This window comes from Micropterus dolomieu, linkage group LG19 (genome assembly GCF_021292245.1).
Source record: "Micropterus dolomieu isolate WLL.071019.BEF.003 ecotype Adirondacks linkage group LG19, ASM2129224v1, whole genome shotgun sequence".
Classification (NCBI taxonomy): domain Eukaryota; kingdom Metazoa; phylum Chordata; class Actinopteri; order Centrarchiformes; family Centrarchidae; genus Micropterus; species Micropterus dolomieu.
The window spans coordinates 20,750,502-20,774,842 of NC_060168.1; the positions used below are offsets into that span (position 1 = coordinate 20,750,502).

Here is a 24,341-nt window from a genome sequence, read left to right on the forward strand (position 1 = left end):
TTTGTTCAACTAACACCAACGTTACATGTAATGCATCTATGCAAAATCAGCCAACTACAATGTTGATATTTGTTTTCCCTAAATATTTGATATTTGAGTGTCACTTTTCTTCCCGAAACTCGACAGCAAGTCCCGCGATACCAAATAAAATACGTCAGTTAATGTGACGTTCCCGCATATAGGAAATTGTGGTTTTATAACGGATAAATTCCGTATAAATTGAGTAACTCTAAACCTTTATTTATAGTCTTTGAAACTGGGCAGTACATTAATAACATATCTGATTCAAAAAAATAAGAGAGCTGTGAAAACACTTCCTTTGCGCTATTTGTTAAATGATCTTCTATGAAACTCCCATTGGCTCTGTTCATGTCTTGAATATTCTTGTCCTTGTTCAAAATTCTAGCAAAAAAACATAAACACACACACACACACACACACACACACACACACACACACACACACACACACACACACACACACAAAAACAAAAACAAAATCAAAATTAATTTCACAGTTTCCGATGACAACCTGAATGCAGCACGAGTCTGCGCTACACCATTCGTCTTGGTCAAAGCTATGTTTGCTTGGTGTTGCTAAGCGGTGTCGTTTTTTAATGAAAAGCGTATCTACCTTTACCTGTATTTTCATAATTTAACCACATTTATGCAGCTGCGGCGTCCACATTGCTAAAACGAAGATGACATCTAAACTGAAAGGTATGTTAAAAGCCTTTTTACCCTAATAACTACCAGGCTAACATAGCTAACGTTAGACGCTCTCTTTTGTAAAAACGCTGCCTCTGCTACTGAATTTGTGTTGAAATACATTATTAGTGATAAAAATAACGCAACAAAATCGCGACTATTTGGTTGCTGCGACATGTGAACAACAGTGGTGACAAGTCAAAGTCTGGAGCAATTTTATCAGGGTTGTCTGTAATGTTAGCATTATTATACTTATGTTCGCTGAGGTTATAAATCTGCTTCATTAGCTTAACGTTACACAAACTGTGTTATTATACCATTATTATTCACCTGAAATTTAATCTGTTAATGATGATGTTAATTTATATATGATGTAATTCGGCAAAACACAGAGGCCATTCATACTACGGTGTATCAAACTAGATGCTGGTAAACTTCAGTTAGTCGTATTGAAGTAATAAAAAAAATGAATACTTTTGAGAGAAGTTATGATACTATTGGTTGTTTTGTATATAGTGATGATGGCTGAAAAGAGATGTTTTATTTTGGCTACTTTATTTTTTACCACCAGGAATAAAAAGCCAAAACTTAAATATTACTGTACATCATTTTATATTCTCCATCAGACTTAATGTATATCAAGAAGATGTTATCTATATATGTCTGAGCAAGAATAATAAATATGCAGTGCCAAGGCAGAATAGAAACATTAGGATACAGGTAGCAAAAAATGTTCAAATTTGAAAGAAGCTTATATATGAAATCAATTATGAGACAATAAATAAAAACAGGATGAGCATTAAAGTTGTTAAAGAGGATTGTGAGTTTTATTATTTACTCCAAAATGTTAATCCACAAATTAGTTACATTTCTTAACAGCAAGTGCATGGTGCGCTTTGGTTTGAGTGTGTTTCCTTTAGGTGGTAAGTTGTGTTCCATAAAGTTCTCAATCTAAGAAGCCTGGTCTGAGGGAAGGGCTGTACAAGCTCAGAAATATGAAATTATGAATAGCTGCCCGTGTCAAATATCACTGTGTTTCTAGTGTATTGTATTATAGTTTCATAAATCCATGCAAAGCAACAAGGAAGCTATTTTACCACTTTGTTCATGGTGATGTGTTTCGACTCTAGTTGGGAAGGTCGGCTCCAAGAATAAGGAGGATGCTCCTTATGAATTGGAGAGCCAGTTTATCCTGCGGCTTCCTTTGGTGAGACTGCTGCACCTGCTGAAACTTATTATTTCTACGAAATTCACCGTGACCTTTTGCTTGAAATGCTGTGAATTCATCGTCCAATTTGCTCATCTTTTACAGGAGTATGCCTCAACAGTAAGAAGGATTGCCCAGTCTAGCAGTATGAACATGAAAGACCGACTCACCATCGAGTTGCACCGTAAGTTTGTGTATCTGTAGTCTTGGTAACTTGTATTTATGTTTGCTTGTGTGATGTCATTGTTCAAACACAACTTTAATTTGTCTTCTGTCAGGGTATCCATTTGAAATCCAGTGCAGAATTTTTAAAACTTTAAAATACACTGATATCTTTAAATGAGCACTACTGACATATTTCAATCCACAAACATTGGAAATTAACATTCTTTTAACTGCACATATTTGGCATTTTTATGGTAGGCTTATTTAGTTTTGTTGGGACACATTACTAACTAGGGCTGAGTCATTAATCAAAATATTATTAAAATCGCAATATGGCCAAGTGCGATATCCCAAAGTCCCGGCTTACAAATCATTTTCTCCAGACGTAAGGAAACATGTATGTTTGTTACAGACAATGTCAAGAACTATCTGCAGTGTTTCCCATACGTTCATTTATTTGTGGCAGCCCACCACAATATCAACGCTGATCGATTTCTTTTTTTTCTTTTTACTAGGCCTATTTAAAATCGTAAGGAGCCTAACTAATAAGGAGAGAGATGTTTTTTTCCGTGAAAATGAAATGGAAAAATTACCATTTCCTCTAAAATCATCACAGCAAAATTGTCACCTTGCCAAAAGTGTCTTTACTACCAAATAATCTTCCATTTTCATGTCAAAACATGTTTTTCACCTGCATTTGTACTCTATTAAGTTTCAACTTAAAGGTCACTGCAGTGTCCTAATGGCAATGCTTACAAGGGCTGCGATCATTTTCATTGTTGATTATTTTCATTGTTAAGTATTTTCTTGTATAATCGATTGTTTGGTCTATTAAATGGGGGAAAACGTCCTCAAATGTCCAGTTTTGTCCGCAACCCACAGATAGTCAGGTCTACTGACATAGATGAGTAAAGAAACCAGAATCAGTAATCAGTAATCAGTAATAAGTTGGCGATTAATTTAATAGTTGACAACTAATCGATTAATCAATTAATTGTTGCAGCTCTAGTGGTTACCCTTGTCTCACACACAGCATTTCATCATTATCAATTATGTCATCCCTCTTCTTTGTAGCTGATGGTCGTCATGGTATAGTGAGAGTAGACCGTGTTCCTTTGGCCTGCAAACTGGTGGATCTGCCCTGTATGATTGAGTCTCTGAAAACGGTGGACAAGAAGACATTTTACAAGACTGCTGATGTCTGCCAGGTAAACCACTGCATGAAGACGATTGTGAATAAAAAGTACTTTCTGCCAGGTGGAGCAGCAATGTAGCATTCATTTTAGGACGTAATATTTAGTGGATACATATTTGAATTCTATGTACATTAACATTTAAAACTAATATTTTATCTCTCCTGTTTGTTATAAAACTGTAGTACAACAGCACTAAGCAGCAGAATGCTACAGAGTCATTTACCACTCATTTTTGCATCCATGGGTTAGATGCTGGTATGTACACTAGATGGAGACCTTTACCCTCCTTTAGAGGAGCCAACTGGCACCGACCCTAAGAGCAAGAAGAAAGACAAAGACAAGGACAAGAAATTTGTTTGGAACCACGGCAGTAAGTAGACAAATATCTGCACACAGCAGCTTTTTGAGCTGTTTGTACTAAAAACTTTGCACACCAGCGATTCAGGAAACACAATTTGCCCTCCACTGCTGATTGAGCGATTTTGACTTCACTAATCCTGTTGTTTTGGTCTCTAGTCAGCTGTCCTCTGAAGAACACACGCAAGAGAAGATTTCGGAAGACCGCAAAAAAGAAGGTTTTGACATTTTCATTTCCCCCTCAGCGCTCCCCTCCCCTTTCCCGCCCATCCGTTTCTTTATCACCCCGTCTGATGATCCATCTCCTTCCTAGGCTCTCGTCCAGCAGGATATTTACATTTCATAAAACAGGAACTGTGGTGAAAGTGAAAACTAAGATTTACATATAAATAAAGCCTTTCCATCGTAGTTTGTCCCAAAGGCAAGCAAAAAAGCAATTTCACTATTGCTTTGATCAAAGTGAGCGTTACACTTCTACTTTGTCTTCACCATAAATCTTCCTGAAGATGCAGAGCCGAGTGATATTGATTTGGCCCGTTCTGTTTTTAATCGCTAATGTGCTTCCTGGCGTGAGGCCATCTGCTACCTGTGCGTGTGTGTGAGAGGAAGAGACCCAGAGAGATTCTGCTACATGTAACCCAATCTCTTTCTCTCCCTCTTGCAGTACATTGAATCTCCTGATGTGGAAAAGGAGGTAAAGAGATTGCTGAGCACAGACGCTGATGCTGTCAGTGTCCGTATCCTTTTAGATACCTACACATATTTTGCACATGTCTTTTTATAGCCTAACGAGCTAACCAACCATTTACCTCATATAATGGCAAGCAACATTATATAATGTAGAAACAGAATGACATTGTTGTCAACGTGAAAACTAACCCTCTAGATGTGACTTGTGACTTAAAGGATCATTTTGGTATTTTTAAACCCGGGTCCCATTTTCACATTTAGGGGTCGAAACGACTAGTAGGTACAAAACGTTATGGAATCGGGTGCAGTGGATGGCTTTAGCAAGCAGCCTCGAAACAGCTGCAGAGGCTACAACGTTTTCCTTTGAGGCAATTACGCCCATCAAAATTATGTCCACAAAAAGTGCTTCTTTTTGCCACTTACAGGCTCAGACTGTTATACGAGGTGCAGGGTTCGACAAAAGCAAAGCCCAGGGCCAGTAAAAATGTATGTCAGGTAGTTTCAGTGCAGTGTCAGTTCCTCTGTCTACATCTGAAGTAAGCTGCCTCTCTGCCTTTGTCCTACGTCGTCTCCAGTGGCAGCGTTGTAACTGTTGGGTGTAAAAATGAGGGGAAAAATGTTAGGTTGGACACTGACAAGGTGTCAAACAACATCATGGAAAGGATCCCTACAAATGAATCCTGATGACACCCTTTGTTTTTAACAAGAAACAGAAGTTTTGCTGAAAGACAATTCTCCCTCTCAATTCCCATGACAGGTGAGTTGTTGCAGAAAGACGCCAGTGGAAACGTGAATCAGAGAGAGGGGTTTCTTGTGTTAGAGTAACGTTAGCAGTTCCTATATGTACACAGCAAACTCCCCTCTCCAACTCTGATTCAAGTTTCCACCGGCGTCTTCCTGCAACAACTCTCCTCACAACATTTCAGAGCCAGAATTGTCCTTTGAGCGAGACTTCTGTTTCTGATTCAAAACAAGTTGCAAAAAGAAGCACTTTTTATGGAGGCAATTTTAATGAGCACAATTGCCCCAAAGGAATACTTTGCAGCCACTGTAGCTGCTTCACAGCTACCTTCTGAAGCCATCTACAGCATGGATTTCCAAACCTTTTGTACCTACTAGCCATTCAAGAGCATCAATTGTCTTTTTAGGACAAACGTAACCTCACTCTCTAACATCGAAAATAGATTGATCTAAGGGCCAAGCTGGTGTCCTGACTACTGCCTAGCTCACCTGACTTGAGTCCGTCCTTTGTGAAAGAGATGCACTTTGCAAGGAGGTTATTAGTGCTCGAATGAAACTAAACTTGCCTGACAGAATAAGAGCACAGCAGGACTGCGCAGAGTGGCTGCTTGCTGTGTGTTAATTGAGATGGACTGTTCATTATCATTGCTTAGTTGGTCACAGTGAAGCTAGATTCTAATTATAGCTTCAGCGTAAGCATGAAGCAGCAGACGCACACATGAGAACCTAATGAATGTTATAAAATTAAGGCATTTCCCATTGAGTAACCCCTTTCAAGTCTACTTCAAAGAAGAGTTTGTGGAACGTGAGAGTTTAGAAAGTCCATGAGTCTTTTTAGTGAAGGACTTCTGAAAGTTGGGAGGATTCTACAGCGGTATTGTTGACTTTAACCCGTGACGTTCAGGGTGGGAAATCATAGCAGAGGATGAGTCCAAAGAAGCTGATCAGCACAGCTCTCTGGCCAACCTGGACTCCTCACCTGGCACGTCGGGACACAAGATGGGTCACGGGTCCTCTGGTAAGTGAAACGTGTTCATCATTGGTAAATTATGAGGAATAAGATATGGTGGGCTTCTCCAGCAGGCTGGCTCCTCCGATTATCTTGACCACATGGCATATAGAAATGCAAATACATAGATGCTGATACAGATATTGATGGAACATTTTGGATAAGGATCCACTTAAATTTGTTATGAATGTCAGTGCTCTCTAGTGGACAAACACTGTAATGGAGATTCTTTTTGTAAACTATCTCAAACATACATTTGGCATTTCGGTACAGTGATTTCTGGTTCCTTATTGGCCACATATGTTGATGCTGATTTATGGGCAATAAGCTAATATCATCCGATTTATTGGTCAAGCTCTTTGTGTGCAGCTACTTTGAAGTGGCACAGATGACTCTTGTGATTGACCTGACTGTTCTTTGATACTCTCCACCCCTCACTAGCAATTGAAATGGTCCTCTTTAGCAGACCTTCTACAATTACCTAGGGGCACAATGCAAGTGTGCTGACACTCACAGGTGCTGAGGTCAAGGGTGTGCATGAGTGGCATGACTTATATAACTAAAAAAGTGTTACCACAGAGTTTTAAGAACAAAGTCATTTAAAAGCCACTTATTTTCTGCCTGTTATGTGAATGTACCACCACGTGTTTAAGCACACTGTTTTTCTTTGCTATGGAAGAGAAGCTAACATTATGAGTGGGCTGTTTGGAGTCCACATTGATCCCACATGGTTTATGACATACAAGACCATATTCTTAACTTACTGACTACACAGTTGTCTCTGTGACCCAGTTCAAGTGTTCTGAATTCTCGCTGTTTCCATCTTTGTGTCCACGTTAATAACACTAATGTGTGTTCCGCATGGCCAGCCCAGCGTGACGAACTGAGAGAGATCTTCAACGACATAAGCAGCTCCAGCGAGGATGAGGAGGACGAAGGGGACCGGCATGAGGACGAGGACCTGAATATCATGGACACAGAGGATGATCTGGTCCGACAGCTCCAAGACAAACTCAACGAGTCTGACTCTGCACAGCATGAAAGTGATAGAAACACCCAGATAGGTGAGAGGAAATCAGGGTTTCTACACAGATCTGGAAAACTTTAAAAAGAAAAATCAGTTTGAAAGTATGGAAGTAACTTTATATAATTATAGGTATATGTCCCTGACATGTAGAGCCAAAACAATTAATCAAGACATCTTTAAAGTCCTTTTTATCAAGCAAAAATTCCAAATATTTTCTGGTTTAAGCTTCTCAAATGTAAGGATTTGCTGCTCGTCTCTTTTTTTGCATGTTTTTTATTGAATCTATTTGGGTTTTGGACTCTTGGTTGGAGAAAACTTTTCCCAACATCATCTTTGGCTGTAGGAACACGTGATCAGCATTTCCTGTCATTTTCATAGACTAAACAATGAAACGATTCCTTGAAAGAAAAGAAATCATCGACAGATTAAGCGTTAAAAAAGTTAGTTGGAGCTGTACTGACATGTAGTGTTTGTTGTCAAACATACAGTTTACAATTCTTGCCAAATTGTTTCCAGTTATAAAAAAAAAAAATCCAGGTCTGACAAAGGTGGTGGGATATTGTAAATGAAATACACATAGGAAGGATATAAGACCTATAGATGTATTGTCCATAAGGTGGGAGGTGCATATTAATGTACATCTGTAAGTTAAGTTGAGCATGTGTATGCTTTTCTGGAGCGTGTGTCTGTGTATACCCAGGTGGATGGAGTTAGTGTAGCATTAGAATTACGTAATACTTCATGCTGTGCTTGCAACTTGCATTTACACCTGTGAATTTGCAGTGTGAATACTGATTCCTTCAGCCAACTTACCCAGCATAACAACAGTCTTTCAGTCATAGTACTCATGGCTGAGAACCTGGAATGCTGATTTCAAAAAAGACCTGTAGACCAGAGACAATCTGACATTAAATCAAATCAAGCCCCCTCAATAGTGGTCAAAACAGAGGTCCAATATAACCTTAGTCAGATGTGTGGACTTCTAATCAGAGCTAAGTTTTCTAGGTCACACACACTCGCTCAAATAAGTAGCCCTACTTTCACGTAATGCACGTGCTGCGCCCTCGCCCACAGAGATGCACACACTTGACAGCTCTCCTCCTAAACTAACCATCCTGACAGGTGTTGTGGTTCAGCGTTTGGCTCAGACAGCTGTCCGGCCTGACGGCTCAATGCCTCCTTATCTGCATACATGGAGCTGTCAGTCAGCAACACTGCTGGTCAGCTCCACTGTAAGAGCCTTTCCGGATGTGTCGGAGTCTGGCTGTGCGCATTTCTGGCAGCCCGGCAAAGTTGTAATAAATAGGTCTGCAGGGAATCGTCCCTGCTTGATGTTGCATATTAGATAGGTTGGATCAGAGGATTGAAAGTCAGTTGGGGGGGAAAGCAGAGTATACGTACAATTAGTTTGGAAGATGGTTGATGGCAATGGAGCCACAGGTTGTCGTGAGGCACTATCACTTTGGATGGATTTAATGAGAACCCTCTGTGGAGCCCAGAGTAGACTGATTTAGTAGTGTCTTTTAGTGCCTTTATTCTGCCTGCTGGCTCACGTCCTTTTAAATTGATTTGTTGTTCCCATTAACTGCAATTTGTCAACCTGAAATGGAGGCATCCGTGTGGTTCAGCAAACCAAGGTGCATGTCTTGTCCTCATGGCTTTGTGAGTACAGTGTTTCTCTCAAATAATGCCACATCATCATCTCTCTTCAGGTTCTTCTGTGCACTCATCACTGCACAGAAAAGCAGAAGTGTAAATGACACAGTGACTGTTTTCGTGACTGGAGTAACATGTGAACCTCCTGCTGTTCCCTGCAGTTATGGAGTTCCAGGTGCAGATCAATGGCATCAAGGCCAAGCTCCAGGAAACCCGTGCAAGAAAGAAACAGCAGGAGGAGCTCATCATGAAAGTGGAAAACCAGGCCCTCAAAGTAAGCAGTGAACACACACTTCATTCAGAAACTAGGTCTGCATGTACAGAAACATAAACAAGAACATGCAAATGAGCTTGGAGGCAGAAGTCTTTATGCAGTGTAAGTTCTCTCAACATTGATGTGTAAACAGCTGATTACACACAGTGATGGTGGCCATAATTTTGTGTTTTTGTATTTTTAAAGCCCTAAATATTAAATTTCTCCCACAGCCCTTTACTGTATAAGCATTGCCAAAGAGGAAAAATGTCATGAAAATTCATTGTTCTGCCAAGCGCTCTTTAGTGGAGACTTTACAATAAGTGAAACATGAGCAGACATGGCCCTTTTTATGTTGCCATTTTGAGCTCTTATTGCTTGGCGTTTCGGGACCGTCAAAGCCCCATCTCCAGTCGTTATTATCACAGTTGCAGGGAAAAGGTCAGCTGTCTCTGACTGGCATTCCAAGTGGCCTTTCTGTCAGAGAGGAGATAGTGACACGAGCAGCCCAGGAAGACACACGTTTAAAGCCATCACAATTTAATGAATCTCAGCATGTCAACTCAGACAAATCTTGTTTGTGTCTCTCCTCTCACAGAACCGCTTCCAAGCTTTGTTGGATGAGATTATTCAGCAGGAGGAGCGGGAGATGGAGCAGGTAAGAACCTTTTCGTAAAAGCCGAGGATCAGTGCTTCCTGTGAGCCTTCTACAGCTTTCGGCACTTTGCATGAATGTCAAATACCATGTTAGCAGATTGCAACGTGCAGGCTGTCCTTTTTAAACCCAGCAGTTTTCGTGCCTAATAGCAAAGTTCAAAGTCAATCACGGGAAATTACCATCCTTTTTTGCAGTCATGGAACAGTGGCCACCCGCTGTCTTGTGTCGTTGTTTGTATTGACAAATGAAGGCAGCAAATTAATGTGAAAAGACATGTTAATCATCATCCACTTACCCTCCAATTACACCCCGGGGCTGTCGGGCATAGATCACGCCTTCTATTTTTCTGCTCCAACAGCTGGCCTCCCTGCAGGAGCAGCTGGACTCACTGATAGAGAAGTGACCACCAGGGGGCAGCCTCAAGTCATCTTCAGCCACACATTAACACAGGAGGAGGAGAAGAGCTTTCATCCAGGGAGGAGGGAGTCGTCGTTAGCTGACTTGCTGTGTCATTCCTTTCTATTTGTCGTTTTCATACATTACACATACAGCATTCTGATTTCTGTATTAAAAGTCAGTTTTTTTTTATTAAGTTGAAAAAATGAGTTACTATACGATTAAAGTATTTGCTTGGCTTTAACGGTGAATATTGTGTCTGTTTTGCTTGTCATCTTAAAACTAAATGTACTCACAGCCAACTCAGTGTCCAAGAAATGAATGAACCTTCTTCAGAGACACAGTCAATATCTAGCGTCTTTATCTTCTATAATTTGCCGTATTTCCACAGAGATATGACGCTGCAGAGGATTGTTGACCTTCCACAAACACCTGTGTTGTTAGACCAGGGAGTAGAGAGACCTCAAACCCATTATTTTGTTTTCACAGGTTTACCAGCTGAAATCCAAACACACACCTTGCTCTGCTAGCTACTAGCAGCCTTTTTGAGACATATTTAGAGTGTAACAAGAGATAATGAATTATTTACACAGGATTGAAGCATTTACTTTTTCATTCCACTGTCTAATTTAGCTGGCTGTGGCACCGCCTGGTAGCACACAGTAATTTGCATCTTTGTTACTGCTGGCGTGTGTATTTAGTGTAGTGTCCACTGATCTTACTGGCTTTAAACCGTGCCAGGACAATTTACACTCTAACAACTCCTCACAATCCAGATTATACTATGAGTTTCTCCCATATTCAAGTGCTTCTTCAAGTGAGAGCTGAAATGATTAGTCAGTTTAATCATGTTTTGAATGTCTTTTTCTGACAATTGATTGACCAAAATTGAGAAAATAAGCGGTAGATTAATCATTAATGAAAATCTTTGATTGTCCTTATTCAAACCTTAGTTACTGTAACTGTTAAGGGCTTCCTCCTGTCCACCCACTTGTGTGATGTAATGGCCAGACAGCCACGTCACCAACATCATCACATCACCAGATTACTGTCCTTCCAGAATGATCTTAATTTATTCCTGAGTGATCTGTGCCTCTCTTGTCTACATGATTCTGGGCCCGGCAGTCCTCCCCCGCCTCTCCCGCTCCTTCCTGCAGGGATTGCCCCACCAATCGCAGGGGTAGGCGAGAGATTAGCTCCTCAGATTAAAGTGTCCACCTCCAAACCCTGCTTAATCCTGCCATCTGTCAGAGAGCAGCTAACCAGCCAAGACTCTCTCCACAGGGCTAATTAGATAGCCAGAAGAACACAGACTTAAGAGAGGAAGTACATCTTGAAAACACACTTGTCTGTGTGGTACTGCTCAAGGCAGAGTAACAATGGAGGAGATGTACCTTCTGAACCTCCCAGGAGTCAGGAAGAAGATCCTGGCTGGAGGCACAGGACCGCTGCCCCACTTTCCACCTGGGACAAAGGTAGCAAGTCACAATTAACTTGATAACCTAAATTATACTAGATCCATACTTCGTATGATAGGAAATAATTCCTTGCATAATTACCATTTATGATGTAATTATTAATTAATGTTCCACAGGCAAAGTGTCTATTTTTAGCTGTGTTGCATTGCCCACTTCAATTAGATTCTGATGAATTATTCATGAAGTGAGGACATTTATTGTGTTTCTGGCACGTACACACAGAGCAAACATTTGGTCAACCAAATTGCAACATGTTATTTTGGCTCTGTGTTTGTGTTCACCCAGTGATCCGCTGGCTGGACTTTTTTCCCTTCCTAGTCAAATCCAGCCATATGGCACCAAGCCTGGACACTGACAAACATTTTCCATGACAATGCCAGCATGAATTTCCATTTACCTGTGTGTGTGTGTGTGTGTGTGTGTGTGTGTGTGTGTGTTCCCTCCCTCCCTCCCAGGTGGGGTGATTCCCAGTTGCTCACACAGTCATCATCACACCATTTGTGCACAATCTGTCAAGCTATAAATAAAAGGTGACATGGAGCCAACGTAATTTTACAGTCAGAGTGACGTGAAGACTTAAAAAAATCTTTGTAAATCTGTCACATGCGCACAGACAGATGGAACGCATAATGATAACCAGCATGTCTGTGTTACAATCGAAAAATTTTCATTTTAATTATAACTGAAATCCAAGGTCTTTGAAAAGATGTGAGGCTCATTCAAGTATAAAGAATGGACAAATTGAACACCATTATTAGATTTTGTATGTATTATTTTAAAGTATATTTTGTTGACAAATAGTTTCATTCATTAAGCTCCACCCTCTAACTCTTCCTGTCCCATGGTCCCTCCTGCTATCCCAGCTGGTTTTCAATTTCCAGACACTGCTGGACAATTTTGAGCGAACCGTCATCGATGACAGTCGACTGGCTGGTAGGCCAGCTGAGATCTTTGTCGGAAAGATGTTCAAGATGGAAGTCTGGGAGACCCTGCTGATGTCCATGAGGATCGGAGAGGTGGCTGAGTTCTGGTGCGATGCCACTGTGAGTTGAACTACAGACTTCACTCATGCACACATACATACACAGAGATATACCTGCCCCTGAAAGAGGCCCTAATAAGTGTTCATGAGCGAGGTTGGGAAGTTTTGGCTTCTGGTAATGCACATGAATCAACCTTCTGAAGCCTCCTACGTGCTCAGTATTATTAACACAAACAGAGCACTATATTTGTGCACATTTTAATTTGCAAGTGAAATTGTGGCCATTTCTCGTATGTCTTGTTTCAAACCTGGGGTTTATGTGTTTGTTGATGGGTTCATTTTGCAGCACACAGGCTTGTACCCAATGGTGTCCAAGGGAATGAGGCTGATCGCTCAAGGGAAAGACCCCCTAGAGGGCCAGAGGCACATGTGTGGCATGGGAAACATGTTCCACTATCATTCCACTGGTTTCCCAGAGCTGGATGAGCTAATGAGAACTCCTCAGCCACTTATATTTATCATGGAGCTGTTGCAGGTAAGCACCAGTGGTAATACTGTATGTATGTCACACTGGATAGCAAAAGAAGAAGATAGTGTATAACAATCAGCTGTCGTCTCATTTTTTCAATAAACATCATTTCTCAGACATGTGTAAACATAGGCAACTCAGTAAGAAAATACACATATACCAATTCTGTCCTCTATTGAAACACTCCTACGCACTATTTTCGAAAATCCACTGACAGCAATGACAAAATTGAAGTCCCACTCTGCCTAAAACATTCAGCTTTGAAATATTACAGTATCCAGAACAAGCTTGAAACTCACCAGGGGGTTCAGCAGCAGTAGCAGTAAATTAACATTTCCCCCTTCCACATAGTTTCACAATGCTTTTCCACATACAAGTTGACAACTTTTCAGTGATGGAAGAAGTACTTGGATCCTTTACTTAAGTAAAAGCAGCAATACCGCAATGTAAAAACTTACAAGTGAAAGTCCTGCATTAAAAATGCTTGAACAAAAATGAAATAGAAATGAACAATTATAAAATTATTGAGTAAACATACATAGTTTCCTTCCACCGCTGCAATTCTTTGTACCTATTTAGCATTCACTTGTGCTTCCATCGCTTTTGACTTTTTTGCTCTGCCATGCTCCCTTCCTTCCCCTGCTGCTTCCAGGTGGGAGACCCCATGTCCTACCACAGAGAGTCGTGGATGATGGAAAAGGATGAGAAGCTGCAGATAGTACCAGGTCTTCACATGCAGGGCAATGTGCTGGTCAAGCAGAGACAATTCAGAGAGGCTGCCAGCAAGTACAAAGAGGCCGTCCTGCTGCTGAAAACAGTCCAGTCCAGAGTGAGTGAAGGGTTAGCAAAATTAGTTAGGTGCAGGCTTGTGCATTTTCAGATTTTCTCAGGATTTTAGTTTTTTGGGACATGTAACTCCCGCTGTTTTCCAGTGGGAAATTCCTGTTTTCCTGTTTTGCTCTGCTTCACTGTGTCCCTGATTACAGGCAGTGGGAGGGATGGCAAAGGAAAGAGGTGGGAGAGCTGTCTAGGATGAGAGGGGGATGTAAGGATGGAGGAATGCTGGTGGGATAACAAGTTGTGTACGAGATATTCTGATGAGAGAGTGTAGATGATTCTTTTGTGTGTGAGAGTGATCTTTGGCAGCTGTAGATATCCTATATACAAGGTTGATGTTAAGAGGCATGCAGATGGTTGGCCTTTTTTGCAAACAGCTTGTGAAGATCTGTTAGGCAGAGATGATGTGTTTGGTATTATTCAGAATCCCAATGTCATGTTTAAATCCCTGCGGAAAATATGTAAACCTACAGAATTCACATCAGTTATTAAAATATGTGTAGGAGATGCCAAGCAACATATCAGCAGTGATTCAACCATCTGTGAATGTGTGTGTCTGTGTGTGTGTAGGAGATGCCGGGTGATATAGACTACATTAATTTGGGTCGAATGATTGTCCCCTTGGAGTTGAACTACTGCCAGTGTATGTTGGAGCTGGAGGAGTATTATGAAGTTATAGAGCACACCACCGAACTGCTGGAGAAACACAAAGGTAAGTGCCTGGTTGAACTCAGTTGGATTGAACTAATCCTTGTGTTTGGCACTGAAACACATGTTTAATTTACCTTTTCCAGGTAGAGATTACTGAACACAATTTTTCTTTTCCTCTGTCAACTATTACATTCACACAGTTGCATCATTTTGTAAAAAAAATGCATATTCACTTTCTTGCCCAGAGTTAGAAGAAAACAAGAGAGAAGAGAAACTTGATACCACTCATGTCTGTCAACAGCAAGCTTGGCTCTGTCCAGAAGTAAAAATACAAATTACCATCACCTCTAAGGCTAGAGCTAGGGTACGGTTAGCTCAGCTTAGCATAATGACTGGAAAAAGAGGAAAATGGTTAACCTAGCTGGCTCTGTCCAACCCAATAACTCAACCTGATCTTTGTAGTTTTTACACTTTTGTTTTGTACGGATTAAACTAACAAGATATAATGTGTTAATTATTGAGCTTTAGAGGTGGAGGTGGATTTTTGTTACCTTTGGAAAGAACCAGACTAGCTGTGTCCCCCTGGCTGCTTTCAGTCTTTATGCTTAGCTGCACTAACTCCTGGCTGTAAATTAATACCACTCTCATGTCTGTACGTTAAATATGAAGCTACAGCCAGGATATGGTTAGCTTTAGAGGTGCTAGTAGGCAAATATTTTTACCTTTCGAAATAAACAAGCTCACTTCCCCAGCTTCTTATCCATATGCTAAACTAAGCTAACCATCTCCTGGCTTTAGTATCATGTTCAACAGACAGACATGAGAGTGGTAACAATTTTCTTATCTATCTCTCAGCAAGAGAGCAAATTAGAGTATTTCCCAAAATGTCAAAGTGTTCTTTGTAATCAAGTACATGAAAAGCTGCCCAGTGGTGAGTAAAATGAGGGCTTGTACAGAGTTACTTCCACCCCAGAATATGAAGAGTGACAAACATTATTTTCAAAATGTTGTAAAAAGCTGACAGGTCAAGGTCTGATGCCTGTGCCGATTTTATTGCAGTGGCTGTTTCATGTTTCTGCTGTGTATTCAGTGAGAGTGTGTAGGAGAGCTGAGGCTGACATTACCAAGGGTTGGAGCAGTCCTGGGAATTGTACTGTCAAACCCATGGCTACTCATATAATCCTAGAGGAGCTCACTTGATAGCACAGTCTCTACTTCAGAACCTTACGAATTATGCCACCGAGGCAGCCTTTATTTTCCTCGGCCCCTCAGCATAGATTTCCTGTGCGTGCGTGCGTGCGTGCGTGCGTGCGTGTGTGGCAGGAGGAGGAAGGGTATAAACAGTATCGTGGAAATGACGGGCAGGAGTTTCTGAGCTCCACTGGACCAGTTTGAGCTGTCGTCACAGAGCTGCAGCCTGCTTCACAAGGCTTATAAGAATGATCCACCCCACACCAGCTTCACTCCACCTTTCCCATATTCTCCTTTTCTCCTTTTTCAGTGTCTTTAATTTCCCTTTTCCGGTACCCTCGTTTTCATTTCCCCTCTTTTCACACTTTTGTCTCCATTTCTTCTCCACTTTACTTGCATTCTTCTTCTTAGTGTTGTTCCTCCTGTTGTCTGTATCAGTTCAAGTCAGCCACTCTACCGCTATTTCATCCTTTCAACAGTTTGTTCTTTAGATAAGTACCCAATGGTGGCTCACTGCAGTGTGTCTGCTTTTGCCAGAGGCGACAACGAAATCTGTCTAAATGTTGGCTGAATAAAGATTTAGCATAGAGGGAAATTAAAATGCAGAGGAACAGAAAAACTGAGTGATCAGTGGGCCAATCAAGCACATGAGCCTATTCTGAAACAGAGGTATTATAGTGTGTGTGAGCATGTGAGCATGTCCATGAGTTTTAAGAGAATGGTTTGACATTTTAGGAAATACGCTTATTCACCTCTTGGCAGAGAGTTAGATGAAAACACTGATACCACTCTCATGTCTGTCCTTTAAGGCTACAGCTTGCAGTGAGTTAGCTTGGCTCAGCACAAAGACTGGAAACAGGGGGAAACAGGTAGTCTGGCTCTGTCAAAAGAAAACAAACCTACCAGCACCTCTAAAGCTCACTAATTAACTATATCGACGTTTGTTTAATCCAAACAAAAAACACTGTGATAAACGACAATTCACAGTTTCACACGGAGTTATGTGCCAGACTACTACTAGGACAGACACAGTGACTGCCCACAAAATGGCGAATTGTCGTTTTGTACACTCTTTTCTCACAGATAAAACAAACGAGATACATTGTGTTAATTAGTGAGAGGTGAATTTTGTTATAGTTGGGCACAGCCAGGCTAGCTGTTTTTGTACAAAGCTAAGCTAATTGGCTGTTGACTGGATTTTCAAATTTAACAGACAGACATGAGAACGGTCAAGTGTCATCTACGCTTAAGTGAATAAGCGTATATTGCAAAATGTCAAAGGCTTTAGTGAGCAATAAAGACGCAGTATGTGTGCATTTTTAGTTTGGTTTTGCAAACAGAGAAATACACATACTGACAGTACACACCCACACACTGTCCTAAAAGCAGACTAAATCACCACCTCAGCTTCAGCAGGCAGAGCAGATTTGTTATTGAATATCTCTAGGTTAGACATTAATAACTCTGTTTTTATTCATGTTATTTGTCTTGTTATTCTGTTTCTCAGACTGCGTGAAGGGCTACTATAAGAGAGCCAAGGCCCACGCTGCTGTGTGGAATGAAAAGGAAGCCCGGAAAGACTTCAACATGGTGGCCCAACTGGACATCACTCTGGCTTCTCTGGTCAATCGAGAGCTGAAGGCCCTGTCAGAGCTCATGAAGGAGAAGTACTGGGAGGAGAAGGAGAAATACTGGAATATGCTGGAGAGAAAGAAAAACAAAAATGAAGAGGAAGAGGAGGTGGAAGAGAAAGGAAACCAAGAAGATAGTGAAAGTGTGACCGCAGAGAGTAAAGAGGGAGTGGGGGAAGAAAAAGGTGAAGAAGAATCTCCATCCAAATGTGCTGAAGTCCATCAAGAGGACCTCGGAGGAAATAAGGTTAAACCAACTGAGGGAACAGGTAACGAAGAAGAAGCGACATCTTCTGAGATCAATCCAAATGCTTCCAATAAATTCGAGGGGATCGACTGGCAACAGATGTTACGACTGGTCATGTTGCTGCAGAAAGAGGGGAACTTCCTCATTAAAGAAAAACACTTTCAGGAAGCTTCTGCAAAGTTCAAGGAGGCCATAGAATATGTGGATGTCCTTCAGAATACGGTTAGTTTAATTGATTATATAGTGGCGCTGTGTTAAAGCATTCAACAACGGAGTAGTATTTTTGTGGAAAATTAAATGTAAAATAAAACCCTTTATGATGACAATGATTGTCGAGATGGATATCAGGATTGATGTCGGCCATATTAACAGCCTTTAGTCCATTGTGGTTGGTAAACTATAATCATCTGCCATTGTTGCCTTTTTAGTGGAGAGCAGCTGTGGCATTGTAGGTATGGTGGCGAAGTGAGGAGCAGCGAAAAGAGTGCTAAAAATAACAGCCATCCACAGAGATATCATGTTGACAGCACTTGCCTGAGCTTCTTTTCTCTTACTTAAACTCCCTCACTTCTGCCACACTCACACCTTTCGCACACAACAAACTCCCTCTTCCCGTCCACCCACCCTCTTCCATTTCATTCCTCCTCCTCCTCCTATTTGTACAATCCTCTACCATTTACTGCATCTCTGTATTGTCTTCAGCATCCAATCTCCTTTATCATGCCTCTAAACCCATGTATTTTCTTCCCTCTTTTTGTTGTCACACATTTTCATTTTTGTTTCAACTTTTCGACATTTCCTCTGCCATCTATCACCGCCACCTCCTCATCCTCCCATCTTGTCCCCTCTGTGTACCCAGCATGTGGATCAACAGGGAGAGGATTGGCAGTCGCTGGAAAAAGTGCGCCTTCCGCTGACCCTCAACCTCAGCCAGTGCTTGCTGGAGCTCAAACAATACCAGCAAGTGGTGGAGCTCAACAACAAGCTGCTGAAGAAGCATAAAGGTAATACATGTTAGTTTGAAGATGGAGTGTGAGGCAGGGTAGGAAACAAAAAAGACATATTTTGATATAGAAATAGGTACATGAGTATATATAAACATGCTCGGCTTTAGTCTGTTTTTTTTTTTTTCTTACCCAGCTTCGTTTTTAAGCTTGAAAATATCAAGATCTGTTGCTAGTACAAATGCCTGGCCCTCAGCAAATGCCTGCCTTCCCACTGCAACAATCCTTGATCTCTGTGTTTACCAGGGAAAGAAGGAACCAAACATTTACAACCACATTGCTGAGTCTCTCTTTCACTCCCCTGGCACACACCCATGGACATCACAGTCAAAAATGAAATCATTGTTTTCTTTGTTTCTGCTATGACTGAATTATTTATAGTTGAGGCTGACGTGAAAAGGTTGTTATGCTTTCCTTTTCCCTTCATTTACTTCTCTCCAACTTTCTCCATCTACTTTTTCTGTTTCCTGTCTCACCACTGTTTCAGTGCAGTTACTCATCCTCCCTCTAGTAATTTTATTTTACCATTTACTTTTAATTTTGCTGCCTCTGAGTTTTATTCTTGCTGACCTCCTGTTCCCCCCCAAACCTTTTCTCCTACCCCATAGGTAACTTTAAGGCAGTGTACCAGCGGGCACGAGCACACGCCGCATTGTGCAACGAGGATGAAGCTCGGAGGGACTTTGGTATGGTGGAGAAATTGGACCCACAATTCAAACCCTTCGTCCGCCAGGAATTAAAAAAACTGTGTGAGAGCATGCGTACGGTACACGCCCGCCAGAATAAGACTTACTGGGATACGACGCAGGAGAAGTGGGGGCCTGGTGGAAGCAAGTCAAAGAGTGCAGCAAGAAAGAAGAACGTCAAATTCTCACAGAAGGCCACTGAGGAAAAAACTAAAGCAGATAAGAAGACAGAGGGCAGTAAGATAGAAGGCAAGGAAAGCTCAGAGAAACCCGCCCCTGCTGAGACAGAGGGAGTGGATGAAGCAGAAACAGAGAAAAATCCAGATGTGAAAACAGAGCAGAGCAATAAAGAGCTAGAGAGTGGGAGAGCGAGTGGAGAGGGGTTAGATGATGAAAACATGCAGAGTGCCGTGGTTCATGAGGACAGGCAGGGTGCACCAGATAATCGAGCAACGAATAAAGATAGCGATCCCGCTCCCACCAGCACAGGCACAGATAATGTAGTGAGCAAGAGATCGGCGAGCGATAAGGGCAGAAAGAAGGTCAAATGCCAATCAAGTGCTGCACTGGGCCCAAGCAGAACAAGCCAAGGGAACAAAGCCACCAGTGATAAAACAGCAAATGGTGGTACTCAATCAGCATAGCGCAATGGGTTGGAATTGTCTTGTGCAGAGCCGAAGGGTAAGCTGAGGGCAGAGAGACAAATCCTAAAAAAGAACAGCACTGTGGATGTAGAAAGTAAAACAAGACAAGTAATAAACAGCCAAGCCTCAAGTCTCAACAGGAAATATTGATTCTGCTACATACACATCAAAATATAAACACATTAATATAAACAGTCACATTTGGCACCATTCTTTTAGTTTCATTATTAAATTCTCAAAGGGATAACTGCAGCCACATTTTTTTTTTTAAAAGCACAGGCAGACAAGGAGTTTGCCAAATACAAAGTTTTTATTTCTGTACACAAAGAGTAGAAAGCAGCCAGTAACCCACTTGTTATTACAGTAAAAAGCCTTTCTTCAGAAAACTTTTTATACAGATTAAAAACTCCAGAGAAAAGACAGCAAGAAGTGTTTGAGTGTTGGACGATAACATCAAATCAAAACCATTAAACGAAAAACATTTGAACGATTAATGAGGTATATTAATGGTGATACAAAGAAAAAGAAACCTCAGTTCACCAGTAAGGTATGAGTGTGTGTCTATGTGTTAGTGTTATCAACACTTTGTTTGAGGTTAGGTGAATCATAGTCCTGACGTGACATACAAAACGCACATGTCCTTATTACAAGCTTAGGTGCATGATAGCAAACAAGGAGGGTGTGACGCAAAGGACAGGAGAGTAATGATCGGAGCTGTTTGTATTTTGGCTGGCTACATGCGGTAAGAGAAGTCTGGGGAGTGATAGCAGTGTCCTCGGGGGTGACTCTCGCCTTTGTGAAGAGCCTTCTTTTTTTCTTCTTCAATCACACAGCTTCAGTCACGCCACAGGGAGCAGGGTATGTTTTAATGTGTACAGGGAGCTACCACCAGTATAGAAATTTGAATGGGTCAGACCTCAGATGATCACATAGTCAAGAGATGAGACTCTGTGGGACTCCCCTGCAGCTGGATGACCATCAAAGTCAATGTGGGCGCTGGTATCAAACAGAAGGAGAGTGAAATGTGGGGACAAACTGTGTATAGTAATTTAACCGACTATTGTATTTATTTCAACCTTCCTCCTCTATATTGGCTTAAAATAAACTCTAAAATGCAACCCTACGGGGAATGTCTCCTCTTCTTGTCTTTTTTTTTCACACTGCCACTGTTATATCATTTTTGTGTACCCACATACAAAACTATGGCGATAACTGTGTGAGGCTGCCGGGTGATCATCAATTTGTAATGAGATGTGTGAATACTAATAAATAAATGTCTATGAATAAACATTGCTTGTCATGGCTTTTTTCCCCCCTCCACCCACGAGCCGAGCGGCTGCTCTTTCTTCTGATTTGTGAGAGCTTTGCCAAAACAAGTTCTTAAGCGATGCCGGTGTGGAGATGGATTCAACAGATGATAGTGATTATCCTCAGCAGCTACACAGTGGCAGGTGAAGTGAAGAAGAGGGCAGTGGCGCTCTCTCTTGCTTCCCTTAAGGCTATTAGCATTTGTATTATGAACAGCACATCAACATGTGGACTCAATGAACTCACAAACCCGTGGTACTGCGTCCTTGGGGACAGTTCCCTAGCAACAGTATCAAAACTAACAGGCATCGGGTGCTGAGGAGGATGGTGTCAAAATGTGAGCACTATGTGCCTGGCGGGGTAGCCCGTAATGTATGCAGCACATGGGTTTCAAACTCATGTATGTGAGGTCAGTGTCGTGTTAAGGATGAAGATGAAACCCTAACTGTGTATATCTCTGTGTTTTTCGTGGGAATGAGGCGATATGATTGCCAAGAAACACTCACAGCTTACTTGTTTCAGGCAATCTCTTGTCTTGCTTCTGGAGATTTTGCTGTGGCAGGCACATCAAAGTGGCTCTCTCCCACCAGCCCTTAAGCAATGAATGGATTGTTTTTTTTCTCCACCTTTCCTCTCTTGTCTCTCAGATACACATTTCTGTTTTTCCTGTTACTCCAAATTAGCCACCGACCTGTCCAGGGACACACAAATGCCTGCCTGATGCAGCCTCCTTACCTGAATGTAAAACATGATGGAGGGGGAAAAAAGTCCAGAAACTAACTCTTGTTTCCTATGGATTCATTTTGGCTTCAAGGCATTAATTGACTGTGCTATGTTTAGACTAGAACACACCCTCTGACCCTGACACGATGAGGGCAAAGTCGTTTCAACCACTCGTCTTTTTGTAAATCTAAAAGCAATTAAGTACGCATTAGCAAGAGAAAATGAGGCATGCAGAGTCAATAGCTACTGTTCTTTTAAAATCTACATGGATAGGAGGGATTATTAAGGATGAAATCAGTGTAGGACCGCGTTATGGTGGCTTGCCTTGTCCCCCCTGTAGTGTCTGGAATTGGTCTAGCAGAGAGCAAGAGCATCAGCCTGGCAGCACTATCGCCTTGAGCTTCATCCTTCTTTTTCTCTGCACACACCAAGATTTCCTCAACAAAAAACAATTTCCGTCACGATATAAATTGGCTCAAAACTGAGAGTTTGTCTGAATCCCGCAAGACAAAGATAAAATGGATCTCCATTTTTTTGGGAGTGCATGTAGTCTGTACTGTAGAAAGGGACTATGGATTTAGCAGCATACGTGTTTGCACACGTACGGTGAGTGCAAGTGTTTCTGTATGAGCATAAAGGGCTCACATAGGGGAGGTGAGCAATGAGAGCGACAAGCAGTTTGAGAGGATTAGAAGAACACAGTGTGTGCATACAGAGGCGCTGTGCTAGCGGGCACTTTGGCTGTCTTAAATAAATCATGGATTTAAATGATGATGTGTCATTCTCACAAAGTAAATAAGCTCGTTGTGGGTGCTGTCAACTCCATGACAATCTGCACCACACAGCCACATGAAATGCTGATCTAGTTGACACTAGCAAGCTTTAACGGACCACCTCCCTTCAAAAATAACAACCATGATAACACATTCAAGGAGAGAAAAGAAACACAAACACTGAAGATACAGGCATCCTGACAAAACAAGGGGATATTCTTCTTGTTCCTTTTTGCATTTTTTAAAAGTTCTTTTCATGGAGGGTCCGATTTGTGCTGTGGACTGATATAAAGCTTCACACCTCCAATCAACTACACAGATACTGGTAAGCACAGTGTCTTGGTTGGGCATCTTCCTTTACTTTAGTCTCTCCCTGACCTGCTGCTAACATTAGTTTCCTTTGGCTCGTTAACATGGTGTCAGGCTGTGCCACTGAAGTTACGAAGCGCAGCCCGGCCAAACGGACATCAGCGTGAGCCTTTAGTTTGCATGAAAAAGGCTTTTAGTGCACAGAGTTCCAGTGGAGGATTAGCTCTGGGTATCATAGCTGCTGTAGTGGTCACACAGCCTGGTGTATTGTGGCCTGACCTCAGCCGTATGGAGCTCCTCCCTCTGCCATCAGGCGTCCTTTCAGGCTTTTACTCAGCTCCTCCAGGCCCACTCGGGGTTAGATGTGTGAGGTGGTGCCTGAAATTGGGAAATAGAAGAAGAGCAAAAAAGAAAAGCTTTTACAATTTTAGGAACACATGCACAACACTGAGAAAATGTTCTTGGTTATAACTAAGAAGGCTATAATTATTATAATCCTTTCTTTGTTCAAGTTACAGGCTTTGGGCTGCCCAGCAAATTGCATTTAAATGCGATGGTCCACTTTCTTTCTCTGTTCTGCTGAGTCTCTCTTTATCTTACTCGTCCTGTCTGCCATTTAATCTCCCTGTCCCCCCCTCCGGCTATCGACCCGCAGCAGTTCATATTTGCTCTCCTCTCCATCTCTCCCTCTCCCGTGGGTGATGGAAGAGCAAAAAGTCCGTCTATGAAGCGTGGGGTGCCGCAGCTGCTACGATCCGTGCAGCCATAGACAAACTCACCAGGTTCTGACGGGAAGACGTTTCTCAGCTGCTCGATGACCTCCTGGAGCTGCAGCACCGTATCCTGTTCGTGCTCCATATCATCTCCTGACACAAACACACACACACGGGTGCACACACACACATACACAGCATGTTATACCTTTATGAATGGTTAGGGGTGGAATGAGAGGGGAGGGTGCATGGTTTCACATTCAAAGTGCGTGCATGTGTCAAGGCCATATCTGAGCCTGGCTACATGGCGCTGACCTGCTGCTTCAGTGTCAGTGGTCTCTCTGCTGGCCGGCTCCCCGTGGTGACCCCCCCCAGACACAGGAGAAGACAGGGTTGACGGTTCTGATCCGTTGGCCTCCGAATCATCTTTGGGCTGTTTATAGGAAAGACTGATTATTATTCAATCCAAATAATTGCTCATACCCATCATGTGTCAGGCCACAAAGACATTTAGCCTTCCACAAAGTAATGAATGCGATTTTAATGGCACTCAGCCAGCAGTCCTCGACTGGC

The 24,341-nt window shown here is 41.9% G+C and overlaps 3 protein-coding genes across 9 annotated transcripts in view; 2 read left to right on the forward strand and 1 right to left on the reverse strand.

Moving 5' to 3' along the window:
• The first annotated feature begins 538 nt into the window (after positions 1–538).
• On the forward strand, positions 539–10,313 carry taf7 (TAF7 RNA polymerase II, TATA box binding protein (TBP)-associated factor). The gene is made up of 12 exons (XM_046031588.1): positions 539–719; positions 1,838–1,914; positions 2,020–2,098; positions 3,154–3,287; positions 3,525–3,645; positions 3,792–3,850; positions 4,297–4,369; positions 5,968–6,081; positions 6,942–7,136; positions 8,917–9,029; positions 9,607–9,666; positions 10,025–10,313. The coding sequence occupies exons 1-12, from the start codon at positions 701–703 to the stop codon at positions 10,067–10,069; spliced, it is 1,089 nt and encodes a 362-aa protein (XP_045887544.1). The 5' UTR covers positions 539–700; the 3' UTR covers positions 10,070–10,313.
• Positions 10,314–11,135: 822 nt separating this feature from the next.
• LOC123957959 lies at positions 11,136–21,187 on the forward strand. The gene is made up of 9 exons (XM_046031095.1): positions 11,136–11,242; positions 11,347–11,537; positions 12,404–12,583; positions 12,869–13,061; positions 13,732–13,880; positions 14,459–14,600; positions 17,238–17,830; positions 18,468–18,612; positions 19,221–21,187. Exons 2-9 carry the CDS (start codon positions 11,442–11,444, stop codon positions 19,940–19,942), a joined length of 2,220 nt encoding a protein of 739 aa, XP_045887051.1. The 5' UTR covers positions 11,136–11,242; positions 11,347–11,441; the 3' UTR covers positions 19,943–21,187.
• Positions 20,234–24,341, reverse strand: part of drp2 (dystrophin related protein 2) — a 166,133-nt gene continuing 162,025 nt past the window's right edge. For all 7 annotated transcript variants that reach the window (XM_046031090.1, XM_046031088.1, XM_046031087.1 and 4 more), the window contains 3 exons: positions 24,084–24,201; positions 23,835–23,921; positions 20,234–23,433 (listed from right to left, as the gene is read on the reverse strand). In XM_046031090.1, coding sequence (XP_045887046.1) covers positions 23,414–23,433; positions 23,835–23,921; positions 24,084–24,201 — 225 coding nt within the window. In that variant the 3' untranslated portion in view covers positions 20,234–23,413. The remainder of the gene's footprint in view (positions 23,434–23,834; positions 23,922–24,083; positions 24,202–24,341) is intronic.

Bases quoted from the DNA above. Each gene is read 5' to 3' on its own strand.
- taf7 (XM_046031588.1), top strand. The intron at 3,851-4,296 runs GTTTTGACATTT...TCCCTCTTGCAG, and splicing joins GGAAGACCGCAAAAAAGAAG to TACATTGAATCTCCTGATGT. The intron at 7,137-8,916 runs GTGAGAGGAAAT...TGTTCCCTGCAG, and splicing joins TGATAGAAACACCCAGATAG to TTATGGAGTTCCAGGTGCAG.
- LOC123957959 (XM_046031095.1), top strand. From the start codon at position 11,442: ATGGAGGAGATGTACCTTCTGAACCTCCCAGGAGTCAGGAAGAAGATC. The intron at 14,601-17,237 runs GTAAGTGCCTGG...TCTGTTTCTCAG, and splicing joins ACTGCTGGAGAAACACAAAG to ACTGCGTGAAGGGCTACTAT. The intron at 18,613-19,220 runs GTAATACATGTT...CCTACCCCATAG, and splicing joins GCTGCTGAAGAAGCATAAAG to GTAACTTTAAGGCAGTGTAC.